Source organism: Mesoplodon densirostris, chromosome 13, assembly GCF_025265405.1.
Source record: "Mesoplodon densirostris isolate mMesDen1 chromosome 13, mMesDen1 primary haplotype, whole genome shotgun sequence".
Taxonomy (NCBI): Eukaryota; Metazoa; Chordata; class Mammalia; order Artiodactyla; family Ziphiidae; genus Mesoplodon; species Mesoplodon densirostris.
In genome coordinates, this window is record NC_082673.1 from 92,092,723 (window position 1) to 92,108,247 (window position 15,525).

The following is a 15,525-nucleotide window of genomic DNA, read 5'->3' on the forward strand; positions in this document are numbered from 1 at the left end:
TCCCGGACCGGGGCGTGAACCCGTGTCCCCTGCATCGGCAGGCGGACTCTCAACCACTGCGCCACCAGGGAAGCCCTTGCACAACTCTTATGTGTATTCTTTCCAATGCACCCTCCCTACCTGCACCTCCATGTCCCATTTGGCTTTGTCTCTTCTGCCTTTTTTCTTTCTCTTTTGTCTTTCTCGTCATTGTTGGTCTGCTGCTACTGAATCCTCCTAAGTTTTGTTTGTCCAAAGGTGTGTTTATTTTGCATTAAAAACTGTTTTTTTTACCCCTTTGAAGGGGTAAAGAAGATTGTTCTCATTTCATTAGGTTTTGGCAATTATACTATGGTGTGCTCTGGTGTTTGTGTGTGCTTGCTTGTTTTTGTACTCATCCTGCTTGGGATTCTTCATGCGTATCAAAGCTCTGACTTGATCTCTTGTTTGTTTTGAAAAATTCTCCTTGAACGTTGCTACCATCGTCTTTCCCTCATGCCTGCAACTCCCATGACATCAGCATCAGACCTTTCCTTTTGTCTCTCTTTCTTTAATCTGGATATTTTCATTTGTACTGTATTCCAGGTTACTAATTCTATTTCCAGCTATGTCTATTATGCTGTTAAACTTAGCCATTGAGCTCTCAATTTATGTTTTGTATTTTTACATTCTAGAATTTCCATTTGGTTCTTTACTATTGTTTCCAGTTCTCTGCCCAAACTTTTCAGTCTTGTCTTTTAATTCCTTGAATATATCACTCATAATTATTTTAAAGTCTATGTCCAAGAACTCCATTATTGGCTGCATCTGGGTCTGTTTCTATTGTTATCATTTTTCTTGTTTTTCACTCATATCTTGGTTCCTCATTAGCCTGATATTTTTTGGTTGCTGTACATTGCCTATTAAAAATGTTGGAGGTATGCTAAAGTCCTGGACAATGACATCTTCCTCCAGAGGAGACTTATTTAGTTTCTGGCAGGCACCAAGGCTAGAGGCAACTCAGATGACCTTAATCTAGTCAGGGGTTGAGTGATTTGAAGCTGAGGATTCCGTTCCCACGAGGGTTGCTTTATTTCCCAGAGGATGGAGTTCTTCAGGATTTTTACTCAATAGAATTGCCAGATAAAATACAGGACACTCATTTACATTTGAATTTCAGATAAACAATAAATCCTTTCTTACTGTATGCCCTCAGGATTATGTTCTTTTTTTTTTATTATTTTTTTTAATTTTTCATTGCATTGGGTCTTCGTTGCTGTGTACCGGCTTTCTCTAGTTGAGGCGAACGGGGGCTACTCTTCGTTGCAGTGCGCGGGCTTCTCATTGCGGTGGCTTCTCTTGTTGTGGACCACAGGCTTTAGGCACACGGGCTCAGTAGTTGTGGCACATGGGCTTAATTGCTCCGCGGCATGTGGGATCTTCCCAGACCATGACTTGAACCCATGTCCCTTGCATTGGCAGGCGGATTCTTAAGCACTGCGCCACCAGGGAAGCCCCTATGTTCTGTGTTTTTATTAGCTAAACCTGGCAACCCTAAGCCCTTACCCAGTGCTCTGGAATACAGATTTTGTCCCCTTGTTGCTGAGAAGCCCTGCTCACATTGTGCCCCTGCCCTCCCCCTGGTGCTGTGCTTCTGGTGCTGGTGGCTGCTGCCAGGGGAAGCCTGTCTACGGGTCTGGGGCCACTCCTGCGCTCTCCTGCCCTGAGCTCACCTCCTTCAGTGCCTTCAGACACGTTTTACAGCATATTCATTCTGTCCGTCTTTTTTATTGCTGTCATTGGGAAGCCTGGTCCTAACCTCCTTCATTGACATGGCAGAAGCAGAACCACGTGCAGGAGCTTCTGGAGCTACTCTTTTCCCTTTGGAATTCTGTGAACACTGATTCATTGACTTCTACATTTGATGCTGCTATAAAAAGTCCTAGGAGAGGGACTTCCCTGGTGGTGCAGTTGTTAAGACTCCACCTGCCAATGCAGGGGACACAGGTTCCAGCCCTGGTCCAGGAAGATCCCACATGCCACGGAGCAACTAAGCCTGTGCGCCACAACTACTGAGCCTGCGCGCCACAACTACTGAAGCCCGCATGCCTATAGCCTGTGCTCCACAATAAGAGAAGTCACCACAATGAGAAGCCCACGTGCCACAACGAAGAGTAGCCCCTGCTCGCCACAACTAGAGAAAGCCCGCGCACAGCAACGAAGACCCCACACAGCCAATAAATAAATAAATAAATTTATTTTAAAAAAAAAGTCCTAGGAGAGCATAGTTTGATTTCTTTTCTGCTTGGGTCCTCAAGTAACTATATATATATATATATATATATATATATATATATATATATATATATATATAGTATTTATTTATTTATTTGGCTGTGCCGGGTCTTAGCTGCAGCACGTGGAATCTTCATTGTTGCATGTGAGATCTTCGTTTCTGCATGTGGGATCTTTTTTAGTTGTGGCAAGTGGGTTCTTAGTTGTGGCATGCCAGATCTAGTTCCCTGACCAGGGATCGAACCCGGGCCCCCTGCATTGGGAGCACGGAGTCTTAACCACTGGACCACCAGGGAAATCCCAATAACATTTTTTTTTTTTAAGAGTAAGCAACCTTAAAAACAACCTGCCAGTTGTTTTGTTTCCTGGTATATTCTTTGTCCCTTTTGTCTTAAGATTCATTTCAGGAAAATTTTTTTGTATTTTATCTCTAAATACTTTCCCCATCACTAGTCTCCACATTCTAGAGACACTAATTATTGTCACGTTTTATTGTCATCATCTGTGTCTCCTCCTTCTGGTTTCCATCTCCTTGCTAGCATTCACCATGACCCTCCTGCCCTGAGCTCCACTCTGAACCACATCGGCTCTATTTTCATCTGGTCCTGCTTTAGTTGTTGGTCTGCAGAACTGAGTATTGTTTTCCATTTGTCTTCTTTTCTGTGATGACTCTTTTACCTCCTCCTTCTGTTTTTCCCATCTTGTCTTTGATCCCTTGTTTTATTGAATTTCTGTTTTTATTAAGTTCCTCCCTAGCTTGCGGTGCTTTTGGAGAGCTGGCTTTTCTGCTTGTTTTCTTCCAGTGTCTTCTGAAAGCCGTGTCATCCCTTCCCTATGGCATGTCCGCACCTTCTCACCTGCCAGTTCTTTCACGGTGAGCATGGCCCCTGGGTCTGGCTCTCCTCTGCTTGGAGTCTCAATTACGGAAACATAGGTTGAGCAGTTCTTTCAGGACTCACAGTGTTCTATTATTGGACTGTTGGAAAGCCCTGTGGGGTGTAGCTACCATCACCCCATTTTAGAGAAAGGGACACTGAGGCCCAGAGAGGCTAACTGGTCACCTCATCACATGGGCAGAGAGTGGCAGGTGGGTGTGGACGTCTCTCCTAGGGCAGGCATTCGGACCCTCCCTGTAGCCAAGGGCGCTGCTGTGGCAAGGCAGAGTGTGCCGCCAGCGGACCACAGCTCTCAGTGGCCTTGTGCTCCCTATTCTGAGTTCCAGTGGGCTTGTGGGTTGAGACACCCCCACTTCAGCCCAGTCAGCCCCACCTATGGATGCGGGTGCCTGAATTCGGAAGAGGTCCTTCTGGCTTTCAGAGGGAAGGGGTCTTGTGGGGATCCACAAGGGGCTTCTCTGCCAGAAGCCTTTTTTCTCAGACTTCCTCGGGTTTCCCACCAACATCTCCAGACCATCTTCCCAGGCTGGGGGCTCAGAAGGTATTCGCAGGGTCCCAGCTGTATCTGGGGTGGGGAAGGGCAGGAGACTTTGTGCCGAGACCCGGCTCCTCTCTCCGCTCTCGGCTGCCACTCCTTGTACCTCCTCACTTGCTCTCTGCCGGTGGATTACTCTGGTTTGGTCGTGTTTGTGGATTTTAGAACATTTTTGATCCTTTCGTCAGGTCAGGAGGGAGTGCGCCTGCTCCGCTCGCCTTGTTAACCTGGAGCTCGGGCACACCTGGTGTTGTCCTGCAGCCGCGTGGACCGCAGCGTGGAAGGGAGCACTGTGATCCATAAGCCCTCTCCCCACTAGCAGGGCCAACCGCGGAGGACCAAGCAGCCACCACCATCCGGTGAGCCTTCCGGAAGCTCCTGGCGAGAAAGGAGCAGCCCCGCGGTGAGCAGGACCACCAGGACTACCTGGAGCTGATGGAGAAGCTCCCGAGGCAGGTAAGGTCTACGGGGGTGGGCGTCGGAGTGGAGGCCTGACTGCAGGGCTGGGGGAGGGGACGCAGGGCTGGGGGCGGGGACGCAGGGTTAGGGCGGGGGGACGCAGGGCTGGGGGCGGGGAAGGAGGGCTCGGGGGCGGAAACTGCAGGGCTCGGGGGCGGGAACTGCAGGTTTTGGGGCGGGGACGCAGGGCTGGGGGCGGGGACGCAGGGTTAGGGCGGGGGGACGCAGGGCTGGGGGCGGGGAAGGAGGGCTCGGGGGCGCAAACTGCAGGGCTCCGGGTCCCGGACCCAGGGCTGGGGCGGTGGCCGCACTGGGCCGCCCGCAGGCCTTCGTGGCCCTGATGCGGCGGGAGCAGGAGGCGGCCCGGCGGCAGTGGGAAGAAGCAGCGGCGGCAGGAGGAGCGGCAGCGCGGGGCGCGCCTGCTGGAGGCGGCCTTCGACGGGAACCTGGGCGAGATCCAGGCGGTCCTGCGGGAGGTGGGCGGCGGGTCGGCGGGCCCTGAGCTCGCGGCGCCGCTGACCGCCGCCCGGCGCAGGTGGACGCGCTGCTGAACCGCGAGGGCGTGAGCTGCGACGCGGCGCGGGCGGCGCGCCGGCTGCAGCGGCGCCTGGCCCTGGTGGACTTCGAGTACAGCGGCGGCGGGCGGGCCGTGCTCAGTGAGCGCATCCAGCAGGGCGCCTTCGGCCGGACGCCGCTGTACCGACCGGCCTTCGGGGGCCACCTGAAGCCGTGGAGGTGCTTCTGAAGCTCGGAGCCGACCCCCGGGTGTATGCGGACGACGGACGCACCCCCGAGCAGGTGCGCGGGCGTGGGCAGAAGCCCCCGGGGCGCCTGCTCCCCCACCCCCAAAGCTGTCAGGAGCCTGGGGACCCCGCCCCGGCTGGTCCCGAACCTTCCAGGACCCAGAACCACCTGCAAGGCCTTTGCAGGCCCTTCCCCTCCCGAAGTCCTCGCTATGAGCCTTACCGGCCACACGCGATCAAGACCACAGCTCTCGGTGTCTGGGGGCGTCCTGTGGCCGGGGTTCTACTCACGGCCCTGGACCCTCAGCCCACCTTGGAAGCAGTGTTACCGTGGGAGGTGGAGAAACAGACTGGATCCTCGGGAGCCAGCGTGGGAGCTCTGGGGCATTGAGGGCAGCACTAGGACCGCCCACCTGGCCCCTCACTCAGAATTTCCACGTCTCTGAGAAAATTGAGCCCTAGGGCTCGGAGCCATGACCCTGCCCAAGGCAGCTCAGCCTGGCAGCTCCTCCGTGGCGCCCGGGAATGATGTCAAGGGGACTTTTCACAGGCCCTGGGCCAGGCTGGGGACACGGGCGCTTGGACTTCTCCCCGGCCCAGGAGGCCAGGTCAGATGAGGCTGACCCAGGGCCTGTGGGAGCAGCCGTGAAGCCGGATCACCTAATGCCACGGCCTTAGTTTCTTCAAATGAGTCTGACTGGAGTCTCGGGCCCTCGCCCGTCTCGGCCGCGTGTCCTTCCACCCCAGCCTGGAGAGCGGAGGTGTTGGCTGGAAAATGTGGGACTGGCCCGGGTCTGCTGCTGAGCCCCTGCTTCCACCCGGGGGTGCCAGGGCCTTTGCCACCTGGGGACCCCGTGTCCTGGGCGCCGCCTTCACCCCCAGCTGCCTCCTCAGGGTGCTGCTCCAGGCTCCCCCTTGTCCTGGAAGGCATCCCCTCTGCTCTTCTTGGCTTCTCCTCTTTAATAAGCAACAGGGCAAGCTTTAAAAGGCCAGCAGAGCCTTTGGTTTCAAACTCCTCCTGCTTCCTCCTCAAAGGAGCAAAATGTGAGGCTAGGAGGACCAAAGGGCCTGGCCATGGCCTCAGAGGGGCTGGAGCGAGGAGGGGGCACAGGGAGGCCCACCTCTCCGCGGGTCGTGTTGGGGCAGGCCCGGGCGGTGGGCACAGGGCATGAAGGCTGGAGAAGCATGCAGGCGGCCTTTGAGGGGTGCTGAGGAGGATGTCCAGCCCGCTGGTGCCTGAGGGGGGCGGGCAGGGGGCACTGAGACGGGCAGCACACTGGTGGTGGGGGGGGCGGGAGGCCACTGGTTGCAGGAGGGACAGTCTGGTGCTGGAGCAATTTGGACGTCCACAGGCGAAGGAATGAACCTTCACCTAAACCTCACACCCTATACAAAATGAACTCAAAATGGATTAGGATTTAAATGCAAAATGTAAACTGTAAAACCTTTAGAAGAACACAGGAGAAAATCCTTGGGACCTATGGCTTGGTAAAGGGTTCTTAGACAAAAGCACAATCAATCGATAAAAGAAAAAAAAAACCCAACAAATGGAACTTCCTAAAAATGTAAAACTTTTGCTCTGCTGAAGCCCCTGTTAACAGGATGAAAAGACAAGCCACAGAGAGGGAGAAAATCCTTGCAGACCACATATCTGACAGAGGACCCATATTTATAATATACAAACAACTCAAAACTCAATGGTAAGTGATACGATCCAGTTATAAAGTGAGCAAAGGGCACGGAGAGAAATTTCACGGAAGAGGATATAATGACGCCAATGAACACGAGCTGTTCAACCATCGCACCTGGTAGAAACGCTGAAATGGAAACCAGTGAGGATGGCACAGGGGGCAAAGAAGCCAGTTCTCACCCAGCGCTCATGGGAACGGAAAGGGGTGCAGCTGCCCTGGAACACAGTGGGGCTGTGTCTGAAGAGACAGAACGTACATTTCCCATGGGACTCAGCACACACTGCTGGGCATTCTATCCCAGTAAAATGAGGACTGTGTCCACATAAAAGTGTGCACACGCATGTTCACGGCAGCTTTACTTGTAACAGCCCCAAACTGGAAGCAACCTGGATGTTCTTCAGTAGGTGAAAGGTTAAGCCAGCTCAGGCCAGTCCACACCTCAGAACACTCCTTAGCTGTGAGAAGGAACTAGTGGTACAGCAACACCTGGATGGATCTCAAGGGCCTTTTGCCAAGTGAAAAAAGAGCGCATCTCACAGGGTTACATACTGCCTGATTCCATTCACATAACATTTTCAAAATGACGAAATTATGGAGACGGAGGCCAGATCAGTGCTTTGCGGGGTGGGAATAGGGGCAGGGAAGGAAAGGGGAGAGAGGTGATGTGACTAGAAGTGGTGACACAGAGGAGCGTTGTGGTGATGGGACAGGTCGCATCTTGACTGTGGTGGCGGGTACACAAATCTACATGTATGATAAAACTGCATGTAACTGTAGACGTACAAAGGGATACATGTAAAATTGTTGAAACAAGGTAAGTGGGGTCTGTGGATTGTACTATGTCCATATCCTGTTTTGTATATTGCACTATAGTTGTATAAGATGCCATCATTGGGGAAAACTTGTTAAGGGTACATGCAAATTCCTGTAAATCTGTAATTGTTTGCAAATAAAAGTTTAATAAAATTACCAGTCAAGCAAGGAAACAGGAAAATACAACCCATAGTGAAGAGCAAAATCAATCAAAACTGACTCAGAAGTGACACAGATCACAGAATAAGTGGACAAGGGCATTAAAACTTACAGCTGTATCTCACACAGCACACCTCTACATCCACCTGTCTCTATTTTTATGTACATACTCCTAAACTTCTGAAAACTGCAATGCTGGAGGTGAAAAACACACTGGATGTGATTAATGGCTGATTAGACACTGAAAGAAAAATTAGTTAATTAGAAGATATAGAAATAGAAATTATCCAAAACGAAACACAGAAAGAAGGTTGAAAAAAAATGAACAGAGATTTCTGCTTCTAGGATGGAATAAATGCAACCTGATTTTTCCTTCCACCTGAAATACGACAACGAAACCCAGAGAGAATATATGAAACAACGGTTTTCAAGACACTGGGCATCAGGGAATAATCAGTGATCCCCAAGAGGCTGGAAATAAACTACGTGAGCCCAGCTAACCACCTTGAGAGCACTTCCAGGCTGTGGTGCAGGAAGGGGGAATCCAGGCAGAGCCTGGTCAATTTCCTGAGTTAAGGAGACAGGGTTCAGAGTCCAGGGATTCCAAGGCAGTCAGACTGCAAGTGCCAGAGAGAAGAGAGCTGCAAAGGGAAACAGCGTTTCAGAAATAATGCCATTTGCATCAATATGGATGGACCTAGAGATTGTCACACTGAGTGAAGTAAGTCAGACAGAGAAAGACAAATGATATTGCTTTTATGTGGAATCTAAAAAAATAGTACAAATGAACTTATTTACAAAACAGAAATAGAGTCACAGATGTATACAGCAAACTTATGGTTACCAGCAGGGAAATGGGGGGAGGGATAAAGTGGGAGATTGGGATGGACATATACACACACGACTATATATAAAATAGATAACTAATAAGGACCTACCGCATAGCACAGGGAACTCTACTCAATACTCTGTAATGGACTATATGGAAAAAGAATCTAGAAAAGAGTGGTTATATGTATATGTATAACTGATGTACTTTGCTGTACACCTGAAACTAACACAACATGTAAATCAACTATACTCTAATAAAAATTTAAAAAAAGATAAAGAGCATTCCAGAGGTGTGTAGGGACCCCTTTGGGGATTCAGCTGAGTACTCAATGGCTCATGTGTGTGATGGAATGTCTCAAGGTTGGGGACAGAGCCACCTGTTAGGAGGGAAGGAAGCAGTGCCTAGCCTTTTCCCACCAGCCCAAGCAGGAAACCTCACTGGATCCATGTGGCACATAGAAGGATCTTGCCTCAGAGGAATAATTAGTCCTAGAGTAAATGCCGCTCTGGTACAGCCTCACCAATCTTAAAGCAAGACCCAAAGGATAAAACTTTCCAAGTAATTTAACTGTATCCCAAAACAAAATTCAAGAATACATATAGAGATACAAAATATACAGCTCCTAACAAGGCAAAATGTATATTGTCTGGCATCCAATTAAATATTACCAGACATACAAAGATGCATACAAATATGACCATAATGAGAAACTCAACTAATCAAGACAAACCCAGAACTGATGTGGATATTAGAATTAGCATAAAAGACATTTAAACAGCTATTTTAACTATATTCCAGATGCTTGAAAAATTGAATAGAGACATGGAAGGTATAAAAAAATTAAATTCTAGAGGTAAAAATGACAGTGTCTGAGATGAAAAACAAACAAAAAACTATGGATGGGATTAATGTCAGATTAGACAGAACAGAGGTAAAGATTAGTGAATTTGAAGGCTTAACAATAGAAACTACTCCAAATAAAACCACACAGAGAAAAAGGAATCCCTCCAAACGAAAAGAGGATCAACGAACTGTGGGACAATTTCAGGAGGCCTCATATATATGTAATTGGAGTCTCCAAAGGAGAGAAGAAAGAAAGGACGGACTTCCTTGGTGGTGATGTGGTTAAGAACCTGCCTGCCAATGCAGGGGACATGGGTTTGAGCTCTGGTCCGGGAAGATCCCACATGCCGTGGAACAACCAAGCCTGTGCACCACAACTACTGAAGCCTGTGCGCCTAGAGCCTGTGCTCCGCAGCAAGAGAAGTCACCGCAATGAGAAGCCCATGCACCGCAATGAAGACCCAATGCAGCTGAAAATAAATAAATAAATTTATTTATTTTTTTAAAAAAGGAAACAGGAAAAAATACATATTTGTAGAAATAATAACCTTAAGGTTTCCAAATTTGATGAAAAGTATAAACCACATTCCCAAAATCTCAACAAACACCAAATTTCAACAAGAAGCAGGAAGAAAAATCAGGCTAAAGCACAATTTGATAAAATTTCTCAAAGTCAGTGATAAAGAGAAAATCTTAAGAGCAGCCAGAGGGAAAAAAGACATGTTACAGACAGAAGAACAAAGATAAGGATTATGGCAGATTTCCTGTTGGAAACAATGCAAGTGAGGAGACAGTGGAGAGCATCTTTAATGGTACTGAGGGGGGAAAGAAATCTTGTCAACCTTGAGTTCTATACCCAGTGCATGTATCTGTCATAACTGAAGGCAAAATAAAGACATACCTTTCCAGACATACAAAAGCTGAATCAATCACCAGCAGACTCACACTATAAGAAATGTTAATGGAAGCCCTACCAATAGAAGGAAAGGGATGCCAGATGTGAAGATGGATCCACTCAAAGACGTGAGGAACATTAGAAAGGGTAACTACCTAGGTAAATATGAGATACGGCCTTATTACTTAAATTTATTGAAAAGGTAATTGAAGAAACAAAAATAATGGCAATATGTCATGGGATTTTATAACACATGTAGATACACATACTGAAAACTGCACAAATTATAGTTGTTTGGCTCAAATGTGTGACAAAAATATTATAAAGGTTGGCAGGGGGAAATGGAAATATACTGTGGAAGGTTCTTATACTATATGTGAAGTGGTACAATATCATCTGAAAGTAGATTGTAATAAGTTATAGGTGTATATATACTGTAAACCCTAGAGTAAGCACTAAATATCAACAGTTATAGTTAATAAGGTAATAAAGGAGATACAATGGAATTCTAAAAAATATGCAATCAGAAAGGAGGCAAAAAAAGAAGAAAAGGAAAATAAAGAACAGGGACTTCCCTGGTGGTCCAGTGGTTAAGAGTCCATGCTCCCAGTGCAGGGGGACCCAGTTTGATCTGTGGTCAGGGAACTAGATCCTGCATGCCACAGCTAAAAGATCCCACATGCCACAACTAAAGATCCTGCATGCTACAACTAAAGATCCTGCATGCCACAACAGAGATCCCGGACGTGGCAACGAAGATCCCATGTGCTGCAACTAAGACCCGGCACCACCAAATAAATAAATAAATAAATATTAAAAAAAAAAAAAAAAAAAAAAGAACAGATGGAACCAGTAGAAAACAATAGCAAAGGGTAATTTTTAACTCAACTATATCAATAATCTCATTAAATGCAGATGGTCTAAACACCCCAATTAAAAGGCAGAGATTGTCATTCAGATTTTAAAAATCCAACTATAGGGACTTCCTCGGTGGTCCAGTGGTAAAGAATCCACCTTCCAATGCAGGGGACGCAGGTTCCATCCCTGGTTGGGGAACTGAGATCCCACAGGCAGCAGGGCTACTAGGCCCGCGCGCCTCAACAAGAGAGCCCGCAGTGCCGCAAACTACAGAGCCCATGCACCTTGGAGCCTGCGTGCCACAACCAGAGAGAAAACCTGCAGGCCACAACTAGAGGGAAGCCCGAGTGCTGCAGCAAAGAGCCCACGCACCACAACGAGAAAGATCCCACATGCCTCAATGAAAGATCCTGCATGCTGCAACTAAGACCCGACGCAGCCAAAAGAAATAAAGATAAATTTTTTAAAAATCCAACTATATTCTGCCTATAAGAAACAAACTTAAAATATGGGAATTCCCTGGCGGTCCAGAGGTTAAGACTCCGCACTTCCACTGCAGGGGGCATGGGTTCCATCCCTGGTCGGAGAACTAAGATCCCACATGCCGTGCAGTGTGGCCAAAAAGTAAAAAAATATAAAATAAAATAAAATAGGTACAGATAGGTGAAAAGTAAAAGGATAGAACAAATATGCCAGTATAACACTAAATATAAGGAAGCTGAAATGACTATATTAACATCTGAAAAAGTAGACGTCAGAACGAAGAATATTACTGAGAATAAAAGAATCATTTCATAAGGACAATGGGATCATTTCATCAAGAGGACGTAAGAATCCTAAATGTTTTTGCAGCTACTAACAGAGCTTCCAAATACATGAAGCAAAAACTTACAGAACTACAAGGAGAACTAACTCCACAATTATAGTAGCAGATTTCAACATCCCTATCTCAATAATTGGTGAAACAAGTAGACAGAAAAATCAGTAACGATGTAGAAGAATTAAATAACTATCAATCATTATCTGTCCCTCCATCCATCGTCCCTTTATCGTTCATCTACCCATCTATCATTGTTTTCATAAGTTTATCCATTGAATACCATCTTTTTTTTTTTTTTTTTTTTTTTGCGGTACGCGGGCCTCTCACTGTCGTGGCCTCCCCCGCTGCGGAGCACAGGCTCCGGACACGCAGGCTCCGGACGCGCAGGCTCAGCGGCCATGGCTCACGGGCCCAGCCGCTCCGCGGCATGTGGGAATCTTCCCGGACCGGGGCACGAACCCGTATCCCCTGCATTGGCAGGCGGACTCTCAACCACTGCGCCACCAGGGAAGCCCTGAATACCATCTTTTTTCCCAGTACTTGACTTACTGTTTCATCAATTCACACATTTTCTCATTAACTTATGAATCATTTATTGATAAACCTGCCAGTCTATCCCCTCATTACTGTATCCACTTTAGCCTTACTACCATCTTAAGTCATCCTCATGTATTCATTTATTTAACTACTGTTAATTCGCACATCTCTTCATCCGTGCATTCATACACACATTCATGCTGTTTACTTGAGAGAAAATTTCGAGAAAGCAGGGACTATGTTAGTTCACTCCACAGTTGTATTCTCCAATGTCATACATTTTGGTTGTCACATGAAAGGCACTCAAAAGTTGTGTTGAATGATTGAACTCACCCATCAATTCATCTATCCATTTGCTCAACCATCTTCTTATCTAAGTTATTCATCCATTAAATCCCTTCATCTAATAATTTTTCATGTATCAATTCATATTTCATCCATTCAATTAATCCAAGAATCCTTCATTCTTTTATCATTTAATTCATTAACTTATTCATCTACTCATTATTTGTCCATTCATTAACTCATTCATAAAATCACCCATTACATTATTATTTTATCTGTTCACTCATTTAGTTTTCCATTTCTTCTACTTTCAAACTAACTTTGGCAAGTTTTTAAACTTATTTGAATATCAGCTTCCATATATTCATAAATGGGGCTAATAACAGTTCCTATATTTTGAAGAAGAATGAGACAATGAATGGAATTCTTTAGCACAATTCCTGGCACACACTGCTCAATAAGTGGTAGCTGTTATTCTTTTAAGTAGGTATTCACAGCTCCTTAAGTTAATAATTCATGGACCCATTCCTATGTTCACTCTTCCATTCATTTATCTGCTCCATCCATCCATTCCTCTCTCATCCTTGATTTTACACATCTTTGAACTTTCCTTTCTAAAATACAAACCACATACTGAACATTGTACAAGTCAAAGTTGTGGCTTGATTAAATGATAAAGGAAATACTCCTGGATTAACCTCCTGAGTCAAGAAATAAAATATTGGAGAACCCTATCCCTCCCTTCTGAGAACCCTGCTTTCTGTGGCCCTTTATCACTCTGGGGTGGGGGGCTGGCGGGGGGGTACTTCAGAGGAACAGGAGTGGTGAGATTTGGGATGTGTGGCCCCAAGGGCTGTGTCCTGCAGATTGAGGCCTGTAGGGAGACTGCGAAGGCAGGGAACTGCAGCCAGGGGCCTGCATGCAGTGGACACAAGCAGGGAGCCCGGGGGGCCGGTGGCAGGGGTGTGGAGGGAGGAGGGCAGGAGAGGAAGGTGGAGGCCTGTGTGGTCTTGGCAGGGGGACTGCAAGGACCTCGGGGGCTTGGCTTTGGGGGGCGCGGAGGCATGGTGGTCAACGCTTCGGGGCTCATCCCTGGCCAGCTGTGAGGGCCACATTTCTGTGAGTCGGTGTTCTTTTTTCTGAAGTGGGAGTGTAACAGCATCTCCTCCCCAGGTCAGGCAGAACACAGAACACACCCTGAGCTTTTGACCACTGTCCTCTGTTGCTAGGTGGCCTCGCTGGACACGGTGGTCAGCATGCTGCAGTCCTGGGACCTGAGCCTCACAGATGCCATGCTCCAGAACATGGAGGTCCAGCGGCAGCGCCGGGGCCAGGAAACCAAGCAGCACAGGGAGGCGGAGGCCAAGTGGTGCTGAAGAGGGGGGTGGGGGCGGGGGGAGGCGGCCGGGAGCTCCTCTGACCCGCCTTCCCCCCGCCCAGCACGAACCTCAAAGTGCAACAGCTGCCCAAGGAGCAGCAAGTGTCACCAACAGGTGTGCAGCCAGCCCCCCGGAAGGAGCCGGTGGGAGGAAGGAGAGCTGGGTGCTGAGAGGCGCCCTGCGAGCCCCCAACCTGGTCCCCCAACCTGGTCTGGAGGGCTTCAGCCGGCCCCGCCCCCAACCGGCAGCAGGCCTACCTCGAGCTCAACCCGAGGACCGACGAGCACAACAAGGGTTAACGGAGCGGCGCGGGCATGGCTGAGCTCACTCGGCAGGTTGGCTACTCCCCCTCGGCCTGGACTCCCAAACCCGGGGTGTCACCTTCCAGCAGCCGCGTGGCGGGGGCGGGTCGGCCCCCCTCCCAGCCCCTTCCTTAGGGGTCCCGGCTGCGCCCGGCAGGCAGGGGTGGGGGTCCGGCCTTGCCCTGAGCAGAGCGTAGGGCCCCTCCTCCAGGCCGTCAAGGACGCGGAGGCCCAAGTGGACAGGCTCCGGTAGGAGGCCCAAAAGGCGGAGGAGACGCTGGCCCTGGCCAGGCTGGAGAGCGGGGGGCGGGCCCAGGAGGGTGGGCGGGGCTCGGGCTGGGGGCCAGAGGGGCCCGGGGAAGGGGATCGGGCGCCGAGCCCGCCGGTTGGCCCCCCACTTACATCCCCATAGGGGAGGAGGAGGCGCCCGGGCTGAAGTGTCATGTCACCGAGCTCCACGACGTGCTGTTGAAGGACGTGGGTGATCGCATTCGCGCTGACGGCAGGTCATTGGTCCCGGCCGGCGAGGGGCGAAGGATAAGCCGAGGCTTCGGGTGGACGGCGGTGACCTGGCGGCCACCCCCAGGTGGCCTCTTGTCATCGACCCTTTGGGCCAGGCGGCCACCTTCCAGCGCTACCAGGACACCAACTATGTGGACGCCGTGAACCCAGACCACCTGAGGCCGGAGAGGATCAGGCTGGCGCTGCTGGGGGCCCTCGGGTGAGGCGGACGGAAGGCGGGAGGCCCCGGCCCTCCCCGCCCCACCCCCCCCGCCCTCCCCGCAGCTTCGGGAAGCCGCGGGTGTCCGACCTGCGTGAAGTGGACCTGTTCCCGGCGGCGCAGCGGCAGCTGGAGGCGGTGCAGCCGGGCCTGGCGCAGGAGCTGCTGGGCCGCGGGCTGCTGGAGCGGGAGAGGTACCTGTCGCTGCTGCGGCAGAGCCATGGGCCGGAGTCCAGCCCCAGCCAGTGCCGGGAGGCGCGCCTGGGGCACTTCCACCTCTTCTTCGTCACCAAGGTTCGGTGGCCGCTGCGCCCCAGGGCGCTGGGTCCGCGAACGTGCACGTCCGCATCAGGGCTCTCTGGGCGTGCGCCGTGCAGGGGAGGGGGCCGGCCGGGAGCCCCAGCTTGGGGACCGCGGCCGGCGGGCCCCTGGGGGCGGAGTAGGTGGGCCCGTTCAGTTCCTCCCGCTGTGGAGCAGTGCACAGTCGGGGCGACGTGGGAGTTC

The 15,525-nt window shown here is 50.0% G+C and overlaps 1 protein-coding gene across 1 annotated transcript; it reads left to right on the forward strand.

The window, feature by feature from the left end:
* The first annotated feature begins 3,524 nt into the window (after positions 1–3,524).
* IQANK1 (IQ motif and ankyrin repeat containing 1) lies at positions 3,525–15,464 on the forward strand. Its single transcript, XM_060115745.1, is given in 14 exon segments — positions 3,525–3,534; positions 4,007–4,140; positions 4,469–4,530; positions 4,532–4,619; positions 4,679–4,865; positions 4,868–4,941; positions 13,849–13,988; positions 14,060–14,141; positions 14,247–14,292; positions 14,387–14,620; positions 14,713–14,806; positions 14,887–15,021; positions 15,087–15,320; positions 15,374–15,464. Coding segments are annotated over 14 exon segments (1,611 nt in total).
* Positions 15,465–15,525: the final 61 nt, after the last annotated feature.